This window comes from Pangasianodon hypophthalmus, chromosome 22 (genome assembly GCF_027358585.1).
Source record: "Pangasianodon hypophthalmus isolate fPanHyp1 chromosome 22, fPanHyp1.pri, whole genome shotgun sequence".
In the NCBI taxonomy this organism is placed as follows: domain Eukaryota; kingdom Metazoa; phylum Chordata; class Actinopteri; order Siluriformes; family Pangasiidae; genus Pangasianodon; species Pangasianodon hypophthalmus.
Genome location: NC_069731.1, coordinates 17,977,780 through 18,000,092, shown reverse-complemented (window position 1 = coordinate 18,000,092; position 22,313 = coordinate 17,977,780). Strand labels below are relative to the sequence as shown.

Below are 22,313 nucleotides of genomic sequence, written 5' to 3'. Positions count from 1 at the left end.
AAATGACACTTAGGGGTCATCAATGAGTCCATATGTACGCACAGAGGTCCATAGAGAAATTTGTCTGTGTCTGTAGCAAAATCCTTTTTAACAGATGAAACAATGGTGAAAAGCATGCTCGTATTCAATATCTGAAAGTGGAAGAGTTCTGAAGTTGGCCACAAAAAAGGCACGAAACTGAAACAGAAATTACGTACATTCTTACAGTCAGAACAGAAAAATGGCAACACAAAAAAAAACTCCAAAATGTAGCAAAATCTGATTTTATTCCTTCAGTGGAAGAAAAAGTTCTGGGTTTTTAGAGTGGAGGAGTTCATTTCTAGCCTTGTCTAAATATGGGTGATTCCATGACTGGGATGCCATTTAGCCCTTAAAACTTAAAAATTAAGCTTTTTTCAACACTGAATCTAAGAAAACATGCATTTAACCATTTACTTACCAATTCCAGGCAATAATATCTCATTTTTATGGGGTTGAATGTTGAGTTTTTAGCATAGGTTTAGCAAAGACACAAAACTAGCATCCATGCGAGTGGCAGGAGGACATTTACATGATTTAAAAATGTATTATTTTAAATTAATCATCTTCTTTCAGTCTATAATTTGGGGAAAAATGGTTGTACTTTCAAAGTGACCTCTCCAGTTAGTATCACAATAGCACTGAAAATGAAGAAAAGACAATCAGAGAACTTACTTTTCATCTTCCCATGATCTTCAGGAAATTCAAATGATGTAATGTCCTGTTGAACATGTGACATTTGGAATATTCCAAATATTTCGTGGGGGTGAGTGTTCAGGTACTATGTACATTTCATAACCTGTAATTCCCACAACTTGTGGAAAAGGATGTTTCAAGCATGAGATGTTAAATGGATTCACACAATAATGCAAAAAATAATATGTTTTTTAAGAATGTATTTTAATGGTCTTAATTTAAGGTAATGTTTAGTTGCAGTGGTTATTTATGCTGGGTTTTTTTTAAGATTTTGCAGAGGTTTAATTAATGTTTTAAGTTATTTATCTAAAAAATGCAATATAGTCTGTTGTGAAGGAAATCTGTGTTTAAAATTTCTTACACCTTCACTTCACATATTCATAAATATAATATCAGTGGAAAACAAATGACACCTCAATCGTGGAATCATCTGTTATTAATAACATAAAGTAGTTGGTTTCTTTCCACAAAAATATCTGTCCAGTAGTGATCTATAATCTTTTAAGGCAGCAGCCCAGAATAAATTAGACTTGATTCTCATTCTGTTAAATCAATTGCTGGATTTTCAGTAATTAAATGCTTATCATCTTGGGTGTGGACTTTCAGAGAGATCTCAAGTAAAACATGTCCATAAGAAAATATTTAAGCTTCTGCTTCCCTCTACTGGCTACACAGTCACAAATCCATCCACGAATCCATTCACAGAAGAAATATGCAATATAGAACATTAGCTAATAACGAAGGTGATGCTAAAGAAAAACTGAGCAAATCTAAAACATAGTGAAATAAGAAAACTTGCATGTTGTGCTTCCTTGTAGAGTTACCTGCGGTTTCTACTGTCTAACTGGAAGGTATTTTACATGACCAGACTTCAATAAACAGACTACTTCTGAGATGCCAGTGATCCTGACCCCTTCTGCTCCTCCTCGCTGCTTGACCCATCCTGATGCCCCACTTCTGGTTGGAGTTCTCATCGGTTCGCTCGCTGCTGCTGGGGCCCCATGTGGATGGCCTGAAGAACCATTTGGATTGCTGGGGATAGTGCCACCTGGGGGCTGTGGAGATGGCATGGGGATCACATATGGGGAGCTGTACTGTAATGGCTTGGGACTGCGATTGCTGTAGTGGCTTTGGGGCTGTTGTTGCCACGAGCAGCTTCGTACTCAGGACTCCATCAGTGGACAGTGGATAGATTTTAACCAACTGGACTTCTTGCAAAAACTGTGATGAATTTATTGGTTGCACAATTGCACTATTTGTCCATATAGTACACAATAATAGAAGGGATTTATTTATAATCACACTATCTGTTGCACTCAGATGAGGATGGGGTCCCTTTCGAGCCTGGTTCCTCTCAAGGTTTCTTCCTCATGTCATCTCAGGGAGTTTTTCCTTGCCACCGTCGCCTCTGGCTTGCTCATTAGGGATAAATTCACATATTTACAATATATTTTTTTTGTGAATCCATTTATTTCTGTAAAGCTGCTTTCTGACAATGTCCATTGTTAAAAGCGCTATACAAATAAAATTGAATTGAATATTATGCTCTTTGTATCCTTTCTTAGATTGTATATTTATGGTAACAATATCATAAAAACAATAGCTTCCATCATTAGATAGAGCAACTGGAGATCAATTATATTGTAAAACAATGAGGAAACCATATAAATAATAGCAACTGTCAAAAAACAAAAAAAATTTAACATGATTTTCATAACCTTACTTGTGTAAAAGTGCACAAGTATCTTTCATGCAAATCAAAGAAGGAATCTTTAGATGCAGTTGTAACTATGTGACTTACACAAAAGTAATGATCAAAACAAGAGACTTTTCCAGACAATTTTTTATTCCAGACATGGACTATTAGTGACTATTCTTCCATGATTTGTCTATAATTTGTGTCGCTCCCCTGGTGGAATTGCCTCAGTATTGTATTTGTATTTTCACCTTTTATTACAGTGATTTCGCCACAGTAGTCATGTAAAATACATTATCATGCACCCTGTTTCACTGATGTATGAATCACTCACATAAACATTAAAACTTACACATACGTTATTATTTTATTGTTGCAGGACTTCAACACTGTCACAAAAGCAGTGCACGAGAGAAGTGCGATGCCCCGATTATATTACACCGCGGCTTTATGGGATAATACAGTTTAAAACAGAACCGAAGAACAACACAAGCAACCACCAGAGCTCCGAGCAATAAATAGTATCTCCGTTTAATTCATCACATCCCTCAAATTGTCTGTACAGAGAACATTGGAATGATAATTACACCAGAAGGAAATCTACAGCTAGCCATCTCAAAAACGAAACAAAAAAACAACAACACTGGAGGGTGAGGCAGTAGAGTGGTGTATGAAAAAAGAAAAATACGCCTGGAACACTCACAAAAACACAAACACAACCAACGACAACACACTCACACACACACAAAATGGAGGAGGTTCTTGACAAAACACTATCTTCTACTGCTGCTCCATAAGAGGAAGGGTGAAAAGAAAGAATTGGAATGTTGCTGGATGGAGCGAAGACAGAAAGAGAAAGACAGCTGAATTCAGCTGATGGACACCGCAAGGGACCTAGTCCTCCAGCGTACGGAAAGCGTTCTGCATGTCCTCAAGCAGCTGCGCGTAATCAGCTTTAATCTTTGCCTCTCCCTCCTTCACAGGGTCCTGAGAGAAAGAGAACGCAATGACAAATGTGATTAACATTTATTTTATCCTTTTTATCCTCCCCAATGGCTTATTTATGACCAATATGGCAAAAATATCTCATCACGATACTTGAAAATATTAAAATTTCATTTTTTTCCCCAAAACAAGACTGTCACATGTTTATCTATATATATATATATATATATATATATATATATATATATAGATCCTGTGTTGTGTTTTTGTTACTAACAAGTGTTTTAAACCCTTATACCACAGCAATTAGCCAACAATTACAGTTTCTTATTTACTAAAAAATGACATCATATTTTTAAATCCATTTTATAGATACAGTTAATGTTGTGGAACGTCTACAGATTAAAAAAAAAAATGCAGCTTTTTATGTTACAGGAAAACTGGAAGAACTTCCCCAAGGTGTAAACCTTACTGTTACAAATCACTGACACTGGAGACTCCTTCCATAGATGTTAAATAAATGTCTTTTTACAAAAAACTTCACCATATCAAAGACTATAGCACATTAATATAAACCTGTGATTTGCATTTAGAGCTGCTGGTGTTAAAAATTAATCAACACCTTCTGACAAATCAGATTTGAGAATTCACCAGCGCTGTAGTATAAAGGTTAATAAAACTCAATCGATGTTTCATTATTGATTTTATATCAGGACATGACAGTTACCCTGGTTTGCCTTTTAAATGACCGATTGTGAAGCTATAATTTGAACCTCTATAAACTGGAAATGAGTATAAACGTTAATATTAACGATAATGATAAAAGTTCACCTTAAATTTCATGGAGCTGATCTTGTAGAGGATCTCGCCCATGTGCTCACGGATCATGGCCCAGGTGATCTTGTTATCGCTCTGAGCGGTGGTCTCTACTGCGTGCCGTGCCATGTCGTAGAAGGAAATCATGTTCGACAGGATGCCCACTGTCTTGTAGAACGGACAGAACCTGGAGATAACGAACGCAAACGGAATTTGGGTTGATTTGAGCATCTACGTCAACTGAAGTAATCATTCAATGGCGCTTCATGTAAACATACAAACCTGTCATAAGGTGTGTAACCATTCTGCTGCAGGAAATCATCCTTAATCAGCTTGGCGACTTCAAGGGTGATCTTATCTGTCTCAGCCAAGGAAGCCTGGTGTAAACAAAAAAATAAAATAAAATACATTTTACGCCTCTATGTATTGTACAAAATGCTGGCAAAAATGCATTTGGAACTAAAAAACTGGAACTGTGTGTTTATTAGCTACCAAAGTTCTACATTTTTGTTACAAGAAGAAATTATAACGCATACCACATTATTGTTTAAGATTCAAAAGGATGAGAAAGATTTTATTTCTGAGTTGCCCGAATTTTCAGTTCCAAATGAAGTAGCTTGGTTTTTCACCAAAGCATACAAAGAGCAGAATTGTTAAATCTGTCCTTTTTTATTGCACTTATGACTTTATGCGAATTCCATCAAATATATTCAGGTTAAAAACACTGATCCATTCTTTAATCCACGTTTTTCCATGAAGTGCACACAGATAGTGCACTGAAACCACGTCACAGTAATTTCTCGTTTCTGAACGTACAGCTGAAAGATTTTCATAATGTTTAAAACGTCACACTCATAATTTAAGACAAATGCAGATTCATGCAAACTTCACCTTGCCAACAAGCTGTACGATCTCAGCCAGGTCCTCTTCCTCCTGCAGAATCTCCTTAGCTTTGGTGCGCAGTGGCACAAACTCGGGGAAGTGCTTGTCGTAGTATTCATCCAGTGCTCTTGTGTACTTACTGTAGCTGATCAGCCAGTTTACAGACGGGAAATGCTTCCTCTGGGCCAGCTTCTTATCTAGACCCCAGAACACCTGAGAGAAAAAAAACACGAAGAGTGTTTATGAAAGTAAAATTGTGCTACTGTAGTGAATGAATGAAAAAATGAGCAGGTCGAGCTCTTACCTGTACAATACCTAGTGTAGCAGATGTCACAGGATCGGAGAAATCTCCACCAGGGGGTGACACACTGCAGAAAAACCCCAGCACTCATCGTCATTCTCCTAATAACTCCAACTAGACTAGTTATGGCTGTACACTATCAAGTTACAAACATCTCATTTATATAAATAGATGACCGTCAGCAACAGTGCTGCTGATAAAAGTAAAAGTTAACAGCTCTGAGAGAACCACTTACGCTCCCACGATGCTAACACTGCCTTCCCTCTCAGGATTACCGAGACATTTCACACGGCCGGCACGCTCATAAAACGAGGCCAGACGAGCTCCCAGATAGGCAGGATAGCCGCTATCTGTTAAACACAAACACACACACACACACACACACACACACAGTGATGTATCCGCAGGAGTGACAATTTTAATTAATGGTTTAATTGTTGTCATAATGCAAACATTTACATTTTTGCAATACTGTTTAGCTATTAAATTATTTCCTTTTCATTTTTTTTTTTTAATTAAGTAGGAAAGTTCTACTGAGACTATTGTCTCATTTTTAGAGGGGTGCACAAGGCTAGGAAAAGATTAATAAAAGATTAGACCTGGCACCAAAACAGGGAAATAACAATAAATAACATAATCCTGTAAGAAATGGAGCAGGCTCAAATAAAATGAAATAATGCCTATAGATAATAAATAATTCTAAAAATTCTATTAAAAAATGAATAAATAAATAACCTATTTATTTAATGTTATTTAGTATTTGCTTAATTGTCCATTTCTATTGTTTTTGGTACATACCATAAAGCAAAGTGATACATTTTAAATGCAAAAAAAATGCAATATCATTTAAGCCATTATTATTATTATTATTATTATTATTATTATTGTTATCATCATCTCACCAGCAGGCATCTCGGCCAGACGACCAGAGATCTCCCTGAGAGCCTCGGCCCATCGAGACGTGGAGTCAGCCATCATGCTCACGTTGTAACCCATATCCCTGAAGTACTCAGACAGAGTGATTCCTGAAGCATAGACGAATAAAATAATCACATGTTAAGACAAAAAAAGTGAAATGCGAAACCAAAGCTTTGACGTCACAGCTGCTGGGCCGGTACCTGTGTAAATGGACGCCTCTCGAGCAGCCACGGGCATGTTGGAGGTGTTGGCCACCAGAGCTGTTCTCTTCATGATGCTTTCCACCTTCCCATCCACCTCCATGGTTAGCTGTTGGACAAACCAGAGCACCGTCCATCATACTGAGCTCCACTCATAATCAGTTTACTGCAGCTTCCAGAGTGAGGTTATGGTGTGCCGTTTCTCACCTCAGGGAAATCTCGCAGTACTTCTGACATCTCGTTACCTCGCTCTCCACAGCCCACGTAGATGATGACGTCACTGTTGGAGTATTTGGACAAGGACTGAGAGATCACGGTTTTGCCACATCCAAAAGCCCCTGGGATGGCTGTAGTTCCTCCTTGTACACACCTGTCAATATAATAAACATTTTAACAGATATAAACACACACATCAGTTTGGAGAGGACACACAAAAACCCAATCACTGATATACAGATTAGGAGTCTAATGCAACTTGTGTCTGTTTCATCATCCAGTTATCCATATCCGAGTTTTTTTAATAAATATGAACCCCACGACTATGCTTCCAAAAACACTGGAGACAAAAACAGAAACGTAGAAACGTCAGCAGAAATGTGAGCAGCAGTGTGTGAACTCTGGCTCTGACAGTTACTCAGCCTCAGCTACATCACTCCAGTCCATAATGGATCTCAACTAGAGACGTGGGCAGGACTGTTTTTTTTAAATCTTGCACGGTTATTATTTTTGTTTCTACCTGCCAGAGATATTTTCTAACAAATTTAGGTGGTTCTATTTCCCAAAATATAAATAAACTAGTAGTCTAACCCTGACCAGGCAGTTACTAAGGATGAATGAATGATCGCTGAAAATGCTTCACACAGCGTCTTTCGATGTCACGTGAGTTTCCTATCTGACCGCTCGCATAAAAGTTAAAACCTCCCACTCGTGCAAATTTTTGATGCATCCTGCAGGATCCCTGCCCCAGTGCACACCTCTCGGCTCAGCCAGATGCCCTGTGAACCTTTCTGGCAAGGTTTCTGAAAAAACAGTGCACGTCCTATTTGTTTATCTTTTCATTCCAAATAATATATTTTGTTACATTCCTAATATATATGCAAGTATATCAGACCAACTAGAGCAGCGATTCTCAAAGTGGAGTCCTTGATGCATAGACAAGGAGTCCAAGGTGTTTTTTTGAAAAAGTTTAAGGGGGTGAATGCTTATGCAAGACACTGTAACTATGAGTAAAATAAAGGCACTGACGGGAAAAGGGCGTCCAACACTCGCTGGCCGGTTAGCAGAGGATGATTAGCGGGCAGCTTCTCAGTAACGGGTCGGACCTGGCGCACAGGCCAAACCTGCACCATGGTGAACTTCTCCTTCACCCCCTCAAACTCCAGCTCCAGCACCACATCCTACAAACACACAAATGTACACACACACAGACACACACACACACAGACACTTCTGCATCACGTATGTACTCCATACTAATTGAATATTTATTTTATGGTGTAAACAATATAGCCACACAGCTCACCGAGACGTCATAGTTGCCAGGAGGTGCCACATAGGTGACAGTACCACGGTTTTTGGGTGGCAGCATGATTTTGTGTTTAATAAGAGAGTTCTCGTACACAAGACCATAGATGTCTCCTCCAGTTATGTGACTCCCGACCTGACACAGAAAAGTGAGCAAAAAATTTGTTGAACTGCTAGTAAATTTTTTTTTTTTAAATCCGAAGCTGAATTGTGACAAATCTATCATTGTAGTAACACAAAGTATTCCAAATATGCATTATACTAAAGTCATTTTCAGCATTCTTACAGTCAAATCTATTTAAACCAGTTTTTACTCCTTTTATGACATGTTTCAGCATGAGCTGATTGTCATCTGAGCTGCGTTTCCTGAAATGAAGTTAAGATAAATGCCATGATGGAACGATGATCTCTGTGCACTAAAACTCAGAAGGACAGACAACTTAGACCAATTTCAGTGTTCATCAGCTAATGGATTAGGAGGCAACTTCTACCCCAAGGACTAAAGAAATAAGAACAAAAAAAAAAAAATTAAGAGCTTATTCATCTATTGTTTTTGCTATGTGATTATTAAGTCTTGCTATACTTGTTTAAAAAAATAGATTTACTGGCTACATAACATATGACCTTCAGTTTTTACAGGTAAATATTTATACCATCACATACACAATGGCAATCAAAAAAATATTTTTTAAGCATTTCATTACAGTTTATTAGCAGTAAAAAAGAATATTAAACAAATATGTCATCATTCAGTCTTAGATTCTAGCAGGAGCCTATTAAAGGCAAGTGATTAAGCCGACTCTGAATATGCTGAACTTTCCTTGCATAAATGTTAATATAACTTTTGGACTTAAGTCTGAACACGGCCCTGATTAGAGAGATCCAGTTTGGCATTTTCGAGCTAGATCCAATAAAACAAAAAGTCACATCAATTCTCAGTTCATTTACACACATAGTGTATTATCTTCTAATATCCAAATGCAGGTCGTCATTTACAGAACACGAATGAAACGAAAGCTTATTACGCGTTTTATGAGAGGAAGGAGGCGGGATGTGTAATGTTCGGGGCGTGTCCATTTTTGCATATTCATATATAAAGTTTTCTTGATGACGGTAAAGGAGTAAGCTCTTCTGTGGAATCCTCACATCAAGCAACTTATTATACATTATGAGTGACTGTCAACAAAAAAGACTGATAAAGTTGTTTAATCTAATTTTTTTCTGAAAATCAATTCTTTCATTTGATTTCCAGAATACATACCCGCAAACTCTTGGAAGGTGAGAACTCCCATTTGATGTCGCGGTTGAGGGCACCGATGTTCACGCCTCGAGGGATGTAAATGCTCTTGGTCAAGTCATTGATGTCTTTCAGTGGGCGCTGGATACCGTCAAAGATGGAGCCCATGATGCCGGGTCCCAGTTCGACGGAGAGGGGCTTCCCTGTACGCAGGACCGGGTCACCAACACACACTCCAGCTGAACACAGCTCAGGAAACTATTCAACTTTAACTGACAGAAAGTGAGAATAAATGACTAGAAGGTGTGATATTATTGTTAGCTTAAAACAACTTATATATATATATATATAAAATAAAAATCAAATAGATCGAAGATGTACTAGTGTGTAAAACTGTTTTGGATTACTTTAGAATTTTTGCTACTTAACTAAACACTGATGCAGCTTATGTTTGAGATATCAGTCATGTTCTTTATCATTTCAGTGACTGGCAGGTGGTTACGAGGATCCGCCCCCTTTAAGAAATCTCCCAATCCTAATAAGGAGAAGCCATGCATCCGGGAGAGACAAATGAAGAGCCTGATTGACCGTGTGTGAAGGATACAGGTTTCTTCGTACACCTGAATGGTGGCCATGTCTCCCTCTAGCCGGATGATTTCTCCCACCAGCTCACTGTGGCCCACACGCACCAGCTCATACATCGCAGCCCCGGCCATGCTGGAAGCCGTCACCACTGAGGGACGAACACACAGATACACACGAGGCATTTATACGATGTAGCTACATGCATACACTTCATGTAAATCCTGACAGACAAATAAATCTATTTGAATATACAAGAAAGGGTTGGAGAAAAAAAGCATTTCATTATAGCATGTCATTTTTTAAAATGCATTTTGCAGATGGGAGATGAAAAGTGAGGCAAAGCAAAATGTTTCGTTTACTAACCAGGTCCGGAGACGCCGTGTACATATCCAAAATGTCCCTCTCGCTCCTCATCTCGAATCTTGGGCAGCTTGGAGAAGTCCATGTTAGAGGTGTGTGTCTAAAGACAGACAGTGATATCAGACTATAAACTATAAGGAGAAGTCTCTGTACAGCGTGATATGGTGACAAATCTGTGATCGCATGTTTTGTCATTATTCCCTTTGCCAAAGGAGCCACTCCAGAAGTAACACCTACTCCACATTAACACAGATCGTTTAGAAAACACCATTATGTCTGGCCAGACTCGTGTCTTCAGTCCAGAGGTTTCCTATGAAAATGACAAGCCAGCATTCTGGACATGATGTCTCACCCATGTCCTTTACATCAATTCCACCATTTTCGTTTGTTTTGATGATATCAATAGATCTTGGATTTGTAGAGATGATGTAAAAATTTACTTGCGTTACTGAGGACTAGTCACAAGCACTCATGCTGAACTTGGTTGGTATTGTGATACTGTAAATTGTCATTTTTCCCCAATTTTCTCCTCAATTTTTGGTCATGTGCCAGCTCCCAACCACCAGCCAGCTTTCAGTATAATCACATAACATTTTCATGTAAAACAAGACATAAACCGATTATTTTTAAACATCATGATTCACCTGGAAAAGAAACCCTCATTAGGAACATTCAGGCTGTTTAGTGACTGGTGTAACAACTCATTAACACTTTATAGCCTTCTGTAATATCAGCACTGCACAGCTCAATATCACAGTACTGAATACCAAACAACATATTATCTCACCTTTCTCACTAAAGAAGTTTTATACTAACATTTTAGTATGAAATTAATTGTGTGGTTGTTTAATCCAAAAAGCTGAACCTCACAGGATCTTCTCTAGAACTGCACTGGGAGTTTCTTTTTTCCATTAACACCAGACTGCCAAATATTTTAAGAGTTGGCTCTAGATTACATGTTAGTCACGTTCATGTGAGCAGCCTGAGTTCTTCCTTTCTTTCATTTGTGTGTTTAAAGGCACATCCACAAACATGGTGTCAAGGAAATAAAATCAGCATGGTTACTGTTACAACTCCAGAACTGAGTATTTTCCAATAACAAGCTCGTCCTGGAGTGTTTTATTCCTCTTATACCGTTACGATTTGTATTTTATTAAATAAAAAATGATTAATGAAAAATATAAACTCCTTGGTCCTTATTGTTACAAAGCTCAGACGCTGGAGACTTCTTCCATAAATGTTAAATAAACGTCTCCTTACTAAAAACATATCATCAATTAGAAATTAGAAATAGAACATTAATCAACACCTTCTGACCAATCAGAATTGAGAATACAACTGTGCTGTGAAGGTAGATAAGAACTACGTGGTTGCTGAAAAACCATACTCCAGAGTAAAAATCAGTAAAACAATCTTAAGAATATTCATTTGTGAATTCATCTTTGAATGTGAAAGTATTTATTCCCCATAAATACAGTATTATATAATAATAAAGTATCCACAAAATTTACAAAACGAATGCAGTGGCTTGTACTGAACTACAGTTCAGAATTCATCAGGGAGGTTTTATGGGTTTAGAGACAGCTAAGATTTGGTTCATATGTACGGAGCGGTTATAAAGCAGAGTCACATGACCACGGCTTGTGACTGACTAATGAAAAGAGGAAGGAGTGTAAACAAACGCTTGAGTAATTCTGGCAAATCTGTGTGGATGTGCCACTTCAGCACGAAGGAGTAATGGTACTTCATGACTATGTGTCGTGTACATTTGGATGAAGCACATCTGATTTCACCGTTGTCTTGTATATTCACCCCGCACAGCTCTGTCAGGAAAACCAGAGTCTGAAATTCAGTCCTAAAAATGAATTAGCCAACCCGTTTTCTGAAACAAGTTTTAAGTAGCCCTCTCTTCCCCTCCTCCAATCTCCAAAAGCATTATTCAGAACATTCTTTGCTGTTTCTCCATCGTTCTTTGCTAATAACAAATATATTTCTATCCATCCTGCCTTAAACTTGTCTTTCCTCAGATAGAAGAAAGAGGCGGAACTACAGCCTGTGAACACACCCACTCGTTTATTTATTAATCTGATATCTAAAGAGCTATAGATTATGAAAATGTGAAGGAATTTCCAGTATTACAAACCCCTGGACAAGCAGGAACAATTAAAACGAATGCGAAATTCAGGCCCTGAGTAATGTCAGTGTGTGTGTGTGTGTGTGTGTGTGTGTTAGTGCAATACTCTATTGAGCAATCTCCAACATGCAAAAGCAAATTCTCATACAAATACAGATGAATAAAGTGGATATAAAGATTCTTCTGCACTATTTATTTAATTCTGATTAAATCATTATCTATTATTCCAGTTGTGACAAATCTAAAACCTTATTTTAAAATTACTGTATTGTATTTAAACCATTACATAATCCTCATTTTAGTTTTACAGTCAACTTAATTTAATCCTATTGCTCCATTACTTTTACCTCAATTTTATTTGGGATTCATTTGAGTTTTGGTTTATGTTTCCAAAATTGCACGCTGTATTCGATGGATTGCTGGAAAAAAAAAAAAAAAAGAAAAAAAAAAGTTCTTCAAATTAAAATACATTTTTTTCTAGTAATTTCCAGTCAAAAGGGAAGAAAAAGATGACTACTGATTAATCTTTATAGGAATGTTTATCTTGTTTATCTTGTGAATCCATAATTGTGGACATGAATAATTAATCACAGAGTTTAATATCAGTCAGTAAACTAATCTCCTAATCAAAGGTTAATGATGCAATTGCTGATTTGTTTAGCTATATTCAAAACTAAGTAATGCAACACAACTTTAATAAAATAAAACTTAAATACAGATCAACGATATTGACTGAATTCTACATTCTGTTTAATCTAATCCTAGTTAGTCTAATCCATTCTCTGATCCTGATAACATTTACTAAGAAGAAGCCCTGTCTTCTCGAAAACATACGACCAAAATGAGACTTTAACCTTGTGGGGAAAAAAAAAGACTTAATCTCATTTTTAAAGAAATATAATAAATAAATTTAAACAAATCTCTGTCTGGCCAAATATGAACTCATACAAGGAAGAAGGTGGAGAACATCATGTGATCATGTGGAGGACTCTGAGCTCAGAGCTGATCTCTGGAGTAAGAAAACAGTTTGTCAAGCCACATAGCAATGCTGAGAAAACACTTGAGAGTGAAATTGAGAGAATGTGTAATAAATGTGTGCAGAGATCAGGCTGTGCCCCTAAGCAGGGGATCTGCAGTCACGTGACCAGCAGACTGGCTGCAGGATTGGCATGAATTTCACACAATAAAACCCATTTGAATGCTTTTTTTGTTTGTTTTTATCTGAATATCACTTTTATATCAAACCAGCATTTAAATGCTTCTGATTTATTTATTAATTTACACATCTTAAGCATCCGAGCCATTCTGGTTTGCTTGGATGGACTCCGTATACGAGTGTTTTTTTTTTTTACTTCTCGCAAAAAAAAAAAAAATAAATAAATAAATAAATGATTAAATTGATGGACAAAAATTTAGGAATGAAATTGCGTCAAAGTGCACGCGCAGCCTGTGCATTCCCAAGGTTACAGAAGGGACAAATCAGCATCACGTAAACAAACAAGCAGAAAACAAAATCTAAAAATAAATACCTCAGATGGAAACCGTGTAAATAATGTAAACTGTCATTATTTTAGTTTGGGAATTTATCCTTCTTAGTGCATCGAATGACAATGCAATGAAATTAGCTTAGCTACCTAAACTAGCTACCTGGGATGTAATGAAACAGGCCAAAAATAACAACACGACTTTTAAATACATCTGAAATAAAATCTATCGTAGCTTACACACGGATGAAATAAAAATATAAAATACCTGAAATGATGTGAAGAATCGGAGAGAATTCCTGATTCACGCTTCTGGGGGGAAAAAGATGAGAAATAATGCGAATAGGAGCACAGATCAGCTGACTTCATTCACTCGACGGTGCTTCAGAAACAGGAACTGATTCACACAGCGCCCTCTAGCGTGAGCGAGAGGAAATACTGATACACAGCGCCCTCTAGCGTGAGAGTAAATACTGAGACACACAGCGCCCTCTAGCGTGAGCGAGAGTAAATACTGAGACACACAGCGTCCTCTAGCGTGAGTGAGAGTAAATACTGAGACACACAGCGCCCTCTAGCGTGAGTGAGAGTAAATACTGAGACACACAGCGCCCTCTAGCGTTAGCGAGAGGAAATACTGATACACTGCGCCCTCTAGCGTGAGTGAGAGTAAATACTGATACTCAGCGCCCTCTAGCGTGAGTGAGAGTAAATACTGATACTCAGCGCCCTCTAGCATGAGTGAGAGGAAATACCTATACACACAGCGCCCTCTAGCGTGAGAGTAAATACTGATACTCAGCGCCCTCTAGCGTGAGTGAGAGTAAATACTGATACTCAGCGCCCTCTAGCGTGAGTGAGAGTAAATACTGAGACACACAGCGCCCTCTAGTGTGAGTGAGAGTAAATACTGAGACACACAGCGCCCTCTAGCGTGAGTGAGAGTAAATACTGATTCACACAGCGCCCTCTAGCGTGAGCGAGAGTAAATACTGAGACACACAGCGCCCTCTAGCGTGAGTGAGAGGAAATACTGATTCACACAGTGCCCTCTAGTGTGAGCGAGAGTAAATACTGATTCACACAGCGCCCTCTAGTGTGAGTGAGAGGAACTACTGAGACACACAGCGCCCTCTAGCGTGAGCGAGAGTATATACTGATACTCAGCGCCCTCTAGTGTGAGTGAGAGGAACTACTGAGACACACAGCGCCCTCTAGTGTGAGCTAGAGGAACTACTGATACACACAGCGCCCTCTAGTGTGAGCTAGAGTAAATACTGACTCACACAGCGCCCTCCAGTGTGAGCAAATGTAAAGATAGATGTATGCAGCGCCCTCTAGTGTGAGTGGGTGGACATACATGTTAAAAACTTTTAAAAATGTAAAAAATAATAATAATAAGCATAAGAATATTACAAAAGTATATAAAAGTATATATAGGTAAGCATAGAGAAGAAAAAAGAACACAATTACACACAAAATAGTTTTTTCTTGACTAATTGATTCAAAATAATTTTTGTCAGACCATTCTGGTAAAATTGCAATAACAGTCAATTTTAATAAATAAGTCAGGTAAAAAATTATATGTGTGTTATTACTCTTTCGGTGTAGGTTTTTATACAGAATCAAACCAATATTACACAGTTAGTTTCAACACTAAACTTTAAGTGTTTTGATGTTTCTTAGTTCAAGCATTTTAGCCTCGAGCAAATCACATCAGTGAGAAAGAAAACCACAGGAGTGCACAGAAATAGAGATGTAAAATTCCATAAAAGTTATCTTTAGAGACAGAGAGACAGTAGAGGCTCTTAATTTGTTAGTTAAAAGCGATTGGCGTCACTTCCTGTGCCCATATCCCGTCTTTGCTGGTTGTTGATGCTCCTCGGAGCTGCGTTATTTCTCCTAACCGTTTTCTTTAAACCCCGCCTCTTGTGCTGGGATTGGTTACTTAGTCATACCACAAGGACTATTCAGTTTTTAGCCAATAGTAGCTCAGAAGTCAAAACGCATCCAGCCAATCGTATCATAGGAGGCGGAGTTTGCCTGAATACGGGTGCGGAAAAAAGCCACTGGTGAGCGAATTGACAGCAGCAGCGTTTGCTAGTCTGTTAGCAACATACATGTGGAGGGAACAGCAGCGAGAGTTGCTCGCAGCCCAAAGTTAGCACAAATTTCTCTTTCTTTTGTATTGTGACAACATTACGACGACCTCGGTGATTTTTTAAACCACAAATAAGTTGAGATAAAGATGAAAGGGTGAGTAACGGCGTGTGGATTTATCCACCTTTAAGCCGTCACAGAAAAAGTTTTTCCCCCTTCGTCTCTTTTTTCAGCAGGGGAGGGCGGGGGAGTTGCTAGCGATGCTAATGCTAACGCTAATGCTAACGCTAACTCATCTGCGAAAGAATTTGCCAACCCGAGACCGCTAACTACAGCTCAGTGTAAAACTGAACGCGCTGTCAGACTGAACACGAATCTGTTTAAGTCGCATAAATAAACAACCTGCACCTCAGGATAAGCCGGAGGTCGTACAGTAGTAAAATTAGCTTAGCTTAGTGTCGAAAGTAAATGTGAAAAATGTTGAGTCAGACTGTGAAAAGCTAGCAGCTAGCAGGGTTAGCATGGCACATTTCCTAACCATGGCAGTTGTTTAGCGGTGATTTTTAGACTTCATTGAGGTGTAAATGTGTTTATTATGAATAACGAGCAGTTCATGCGAAAACAACCAGCACATAATGTACATAATACCGTAGCTAGGCTAGCTAGCCATGAAGCTAACGCTAAACACTCATTATTCGGTCAGTGTGGCTTAAATGAGTAACTTGATAGTTAGTAAGTTAAATTAACATATATGTTAATGAGGTATGTACTTCCTAAACTCACTGACACATAAATCTGGAGATGAGACATTTAGTGAGCTGTTCATTCAGATCACTAAGAACGTTGTTTGCTAATATTTGATTAGGTTTAACCTTGTGCAAATCTAATTTAACTTTAAATATACACCTGAAGGGGGAAAAGGGCGTGTCTGTTCCTCAGTGTCACCTTCAGTAAAAGCTCTTCTCTGTTTTGATTGGCTGTGACTCCTAGAGCTCATTTGTTATTCTGTTTTTATGCAAATATATGCAGATTTGCACCAGTAGGTGTGGGACTTAACTACATAAAACTGTTGCTTTACGCTGTTCAGTTACAGTGATCTTTTAAGATTATTGCTTGCCATACTGTAGGAGATGATGATCCCAATAAAATCGTGAACAAACCCTATAACAGACCGTCCGATAACATGTTCTGTCTGTCAGATTTTACAGCGAAGATCCTGTAACGATAGACCTGCAATTAAACCGAAGTCGTAGCTGTTCTTTGCATCCTCCTGTTGGTGGCTTTTAGATTAGCGTCGTAGCAGAACTCACACTCTGAGCCACGCTGATGAAGATAAAGCAGACTTTATATTAAGATTTTGCAGTCGCAGATCGTAGAAAAGAATTCTTTGATCGAGAGTTAAGATTGGCAGCAGCTTTAGAGCCATTGTGTCTGAAGACAGTCGATGACAAAGTTCTGGCGGAGTGTGAGCGCTGCTACAACAATCATCTAAAAACCACCAGTAGGAGGATGGCACAGGATTGTTCAAAACTCACGGGACAGCTACACATGCGCTAGTTTGTGATGGCGAAACATAAATGAAACATGCTGATGGACAGAAAAAAAATTACATCAAGCTCACTTTGAAGAATTTTTACTGATTTCGATGATGTAACCAGAATATAGTAATTTTCTTTAAATGCAGGTCTTTTATTAGATAATCTTCAGGTATAATCTGACGTGAAGACCACATGCTATTGCTCAGAATTCAGGAAAACAAGACGAGTGTCTGCTGGTTCTGCCTTGCTTAAGGACAGATGAAGCTCTGGATATAAAAAGCCAACATGGCTGTAGGTTTTCATTTTGTCGAAGCAGGAGCCACACCTGATGTGCTCATGTGTTTAATCAATGGATCTTGGTGTTTATTTGACTGTTCTGTTTGGCTCCTGTTTGTGAGACTTGAAAACCTGCACACACCAGTTTTTCGCAGAAGGTTTTGCTTCTCTGGGTTTGAGAGAGTGTACTTGTTGCTTTCTCATTACCCTATCTATACCCCCAGCTGTAGCAGTGACCTAAAACTGCAGCTGTGTCGTTTTAGCATTCAGTCGCCCTATAAATACTGCTGTCATTCCCCAACTGGTGTCAGGTGAAGGCAACAAATAAACCCGATGGCTATGATGAAGCAGTGCTTGGTTTTGTTGGGCAATTCACCTAAAGTAATAACCAAATGAACCAAATTTAAATACTGTGTCTGAGAGTGTTTTGGTTCTAATATCTGCCCCAGTTCTTTTGAAGCATTGTCTTCAACAATGTCGTTCTGTAACGACGAGCAAACAAGCCCGTTGAGCATTCTGCTTTTGTTCCAGTAGCCGGATCGAGCTGGGGGACGTCACCCCCCACAACATTAAACAGCTGAAGCGTCTCAACCAAGTCATCTTCCCCGTCAGTTACAACGACAAGTTCTACAAAGATGTGCTGGAAGTAGGAGAGCTTGCTAAGCTAGGTAAGGCCCCGAGCTAACACTCACAGACATGTTTAGATTTTTCAAACAAATCCTTTTCTTCTACGTTTGTAGTGTAAGTGGGAATTTTACAAACAAGGGTTTTGACACATTTCCCTGTACTGGGAAAAGAACTCCACACTCAGTTTTAAAAGAAATCCAGGAACAGTTTCTGAGTTCGTTTGACTTAAAACTTCAACTGTTACACTAATTACTCATACCTCGTTTACACCTGTCCATTTTGTGCTTCTTTTTCTCCCCCAGTTTTCTCCGGTCAGACAGACTGAAATGCAAAGGCTGTGTTACACATTAATATGCAATACACACCATTAAAAAAGCATAACATGTCATTCATTAATAAATTAAACATTGTAATTGTTGGCAGTAAAACACTTTGAGACATGATGTTATGGGAAAGTAATCAACTTAGAGACGCTAACAGTGATGTCGCTTCATCACTGATTATTTTCCTTTAACTGAATGGCACAGTGTTTTATTCCTTACACAGTTGCTTTTGGACCAGATGTATCATCAGTCATGCTTCTTTTATTTTGCAGCGTACTTCAATGACATCGCCGTGGGAGCTGTGTGCTGTCGGGTGGATCACTCCCAGAACCAGAAGAGATTGTACATCATGACACTTGGCTGCCTCGCACCCTACCGCAGACTGGGCATAGGTACAGCTTTTCCACTCAAAGCAGGGCAGGATCAAACTTTAAAAGCCTTGAGCCATAGCAGGAGTCATTATATTCGGAAAAGCAGGTTTTTTATTACCTTGTTTTTAGTGAAATATGATTCATCAATTGACATTTGAAGGAAAATTTTCAGTGTTGTGTTTTTGATTCTGTCTAGAAGTGGAGAAATTTCTTAATTCTCTTGTTTGTTCAAAGGGACAAAGATGCTGAACCACGTGCTGAACATCTGTGAGAAGGATGGCACGTTTGACAACATTTACCTGTAAGTTATGACATAAAACAATCAGATTGTTTTTCTATAACAGCACTGTCTGTTGTGTGTTATTCCTTACTTAATGATGGCGTGCACTCGAGCAGGTGTGGCCTCTAGAAGTTTGATGAAAACCTAATGATCCATATTAGATCAAATCTGTCTGACTGTGGAAGCGATAAGACCTTTCTCTGGACTTATCTGACCTCTTGTACAACGGCTTTAGCAGGGTCAATATCACAAATTTGCTTACATTTAAATACTACAAATTCAAGATTGATCGTTTATTGTCGTTTCTTTTTCAAAATTCTAAAACTTTCTGCTTGTTTCCAGTTTTAAATGGAAACGAATCCCAGATTTTCAGTGTGGTGTCAGACTTTTGGACCCCACTGTGTATAACCAGTCTACTCTGTAATATAACTAATGTAACTCTGTAATGTGTACATTTCACAATTTTACTCCGACATAGCAATAGATAAAATGTAATATCCACAGTTATTAGCCCTCCTTCATGGTGTTATGTTTGATATTTTCCATTTCGAAGTGAGATCTATCAGGCTTCCAAATCGTCCCACACAGCCCAATTTGATGATTTTTGGAGAGAACATAAACTTTATGTACTCGACAGCCTGCACTCATTTTACTACTTATATATTAGGATAACGTTACTATTACAGGAGGGTCATAGAGGCTGAAAACTCATCTGGTTACTAAAGACTGTAAATTAAGTTGGCCTCAAGATAATCAAAATAAAAGGTGGAGATCTCTTAACAAGCCTAGTAGGAAATGAAACTGTGAGAATGGAGAATTTACGGCCACTCTGTAGTGTTATTCTGAGGAATTTACTGGAGCCATTTATGATTTCACCACATCATAACTTCAGTTCAGTGATCACTTGAATCGTGGCTCTGTGTTGGATCACTTGAATATGAAATAAATGGTGATCTATTGCTTTATCGCTTGCTGCTATGGATGTAGTTATATTTATGTTATTTAAAGATTGAGTGATGAACACAGTATATACCTCTGGTCAATAATAATCCTTTTTTAAATTTTTCTCCCTCAGTCACGTGCAGATCAGCAATGAGTCTGCAATTGACTTCTACCAGAAGTTTGGTTTTGAGATCATTGAAACGAAAAAGAACTATTACAAGAGGATAGAGCCGGCAGACGCCCACGTTCTCCAGAAGAGCCTGCGGAGCCCGTGTGAGCCCCCAGCAGGAGACCTGCAGAAGGCTGAGTAGGAGCCGGAGCACGCTGGAGAGATGGATCTCGGCCCGTATTCACAAAGTGGAACTGTGACCAATGCCCCAGGGCCTGTAGATACACCACTTTTTTTCGGAGGGCAATTTAAAGAGAAAAACGAGTCCATGACAAATTGCTGAATTTTTATTTTTCAAAAACAAAACTCAGTCCCCATCAGTTTGCATTCTCTCTTTTTTTTTTCTTTCCTCATTTAGAGAGTTGAAATTAGACACAATGGTTTTTTTTCCAGGCAGAATACATAAGTGCTCCAAAAAGCTGCTTACTTGTTACAGAGTAGACACGGTGAAGGTTAACTATGTAAGCATACCGTTTGCATTTTGTTTTAAATCGTTAATGGCAAGGGGACACGACGTTGTTGTTTGAACAAGGCGATAGACCTTTTAAAATAGGACTGTTGTTTTTGGCGAGAGGTGGTCCTGCCTGGCAGCATTGGACGTCACACTACGGATCGTCTCGGTGACCTCCGGACCTCCCATCACCTCGCCACCTGAGCCGGGGGACGCAGATGTGTTCGATTTTACCGGCAGAATGCAGGGGAGGAGTATTGCACGTGATGCGGTGTCTCTTTGTGGTGCAAGTCTCTCCGATCTGCCTTGCACAGGATCGTCTCGCCCCCTCGAGCCGGCGCGAACATGGTCAAACGGTTTGAGAGTGAGAGATTGGGTGTGGGAGTGTAGGAGTAGACTCCACTCCCGTTTCTGAATGTCTTTGCTTCTCTGCCCATTATTTAAAGTCCCCTTAAAAAATTTTTTTTTTTTTTTTTTTTTTTTTTTTTTTTTTTTTTGGTTATGCATAATTGCTGGTTGGCTCATGGCTTTTCCTGGGGTGCTGTTGGTGCTTCAGATTGGAGAAAAGACTGTAAGTGCCAGTTATGGAGAGGAGGTTTGCTGTTGGTACAGTTACCCCAGAATATGAGACACTTTTAACGTAGCACGTGCCTTTTCTACACACTCACATTCCACGTGCAAGAAATTGATTTTAATTTATTTTGAGATACTTTTTTCCAAGAATAATTTTCAGAAATGGGAAAAACACAACTATGACAACTTGAAATAAACTTTTATTTGTCAACAAACCACATTGATGTGAATTCACACAGAATGTAAGCGTTGACATGGTTAATTTACTGGTCCGTGTGATTGTAAAATATCGGGGTAATGCAAAGGAGAACTGCAACAGTTAACCTTTTTCTTGAATGGTTTCATTCTGAATTTTTGTCCTCCATGTAACGACACACAGACAACATTTCATAATACTTTTAAGTGTTCATTGATATTAATTTCAGCAATCTCCTCTTCGGCACACTGGCAGCTAAAAACTTACCCACAACATGTCACTATCATTTCAGTGATGTTCACTGACCAAAAAAAAAAAAAAACATCGGTTTTTTAATGCACTGTGGGATCGGCGTGGTTCGGTTATAGAGGTTCCTTATGCTGAACTTGGATTCACAGGCCAGACCCCAGGGGAAGCCTTGACACTGCATGCCAAGAGGGACGTGCCCTCTCCATTGTAGTACAAGCATGTTTTCTTTCTTTCTTTGGAGAATTTTGTCTTTTCTGGAGCTCTATATTGTAAAACTTTTAAGACCTCTAAATAAAATACTATTTGCATTATTTGCCAGAACATGCTCTTATCATGCTGCACAAAATACAAAGATGTGTGGATTAGGGCTGGGCGATATGACAATACAATATCGATATCATGATAAAGGATGTCACAATATA

General features: G+C 38.7%; 2 protein-coding genes across 3 annotated transcripts; one reads left to right on the top strand and one right to left on the bottom strand.

Moving 5' to 3' along the window:
- Nucleotides 1-2,542: 2,542 nt before the first annotated feature.
- Nucleotides 2,543-14,222, bottom strand: atp6v1ab (ATPase H+ transporting V1 subunit Ab). The gene is made up of 15 exons (XM_026938142.3): nt 14,065-14,222; nt 10,182-10,278; nt 9,838-9,966; nt 9,258-9,472; nt 7,995-8,132; nt 7,718-7,869; nt 6,680-6,842; nt 6,473-6,581; nt 6,257-6,379; nt 5,590-5,704; nt 5,358-5,421; nt 5,063-5,266; nt 4,454-4,548; nt 4,187-4,358; nt 2,543-3,397 (listed from the first exon to the last, which is right to left on the bottom strand). Exons 2-15 carry the CDS (start codon nt 10,261-10,263, stop codon nt 3,305-3,307), a joined length of 1,854 nt encoding a protein of 617 aa, XP_026793943.3. The 5' UTR covers nt 10,264-10,278; nt 14,065-14,222; the 3' UTR covers nt 2,543-3,304.
- A 1,658-nt stretch (nt 14,223-15,880) lies between these two features.
- naa50 (N-alpha-acetyltransferase 50, NatE catalytic subunit) lies at nt 15,881-22,202 on the top strand. 2 transcript variants are annotated; one of them, XM_026938157.3, is made up of 5 exons: nt 15,881-16,052; nt 18,245-18,378; nt 18,933-19,052; nt 19,266-19,332; nt 20,387-22,202. In XM_026938157.3, the coding sequence occupies exons 1-5, from the start codon at nt 16,045-16,047 to the stop codon at nt 20,562-20,564; spliced, it is 507 nt and encodes a 168-aa protein (XP_026793958.1). In that variant the 5' UTR covers nt 15,881-16,044; the 3' UTR covers nt 20,565-22,202. The 2 variants fall into 2 exon arrangements, with proteins under 2 accessions (XP_026793958.1, XP_026793957.1); XM_026938156.3 differs by having other exon boundaries at nt 15,883-16,052; nt 18,242-18,378.
- The last annotated feature ends 111 nt before the right edge of the window (nt 22,203-22,313 follow it).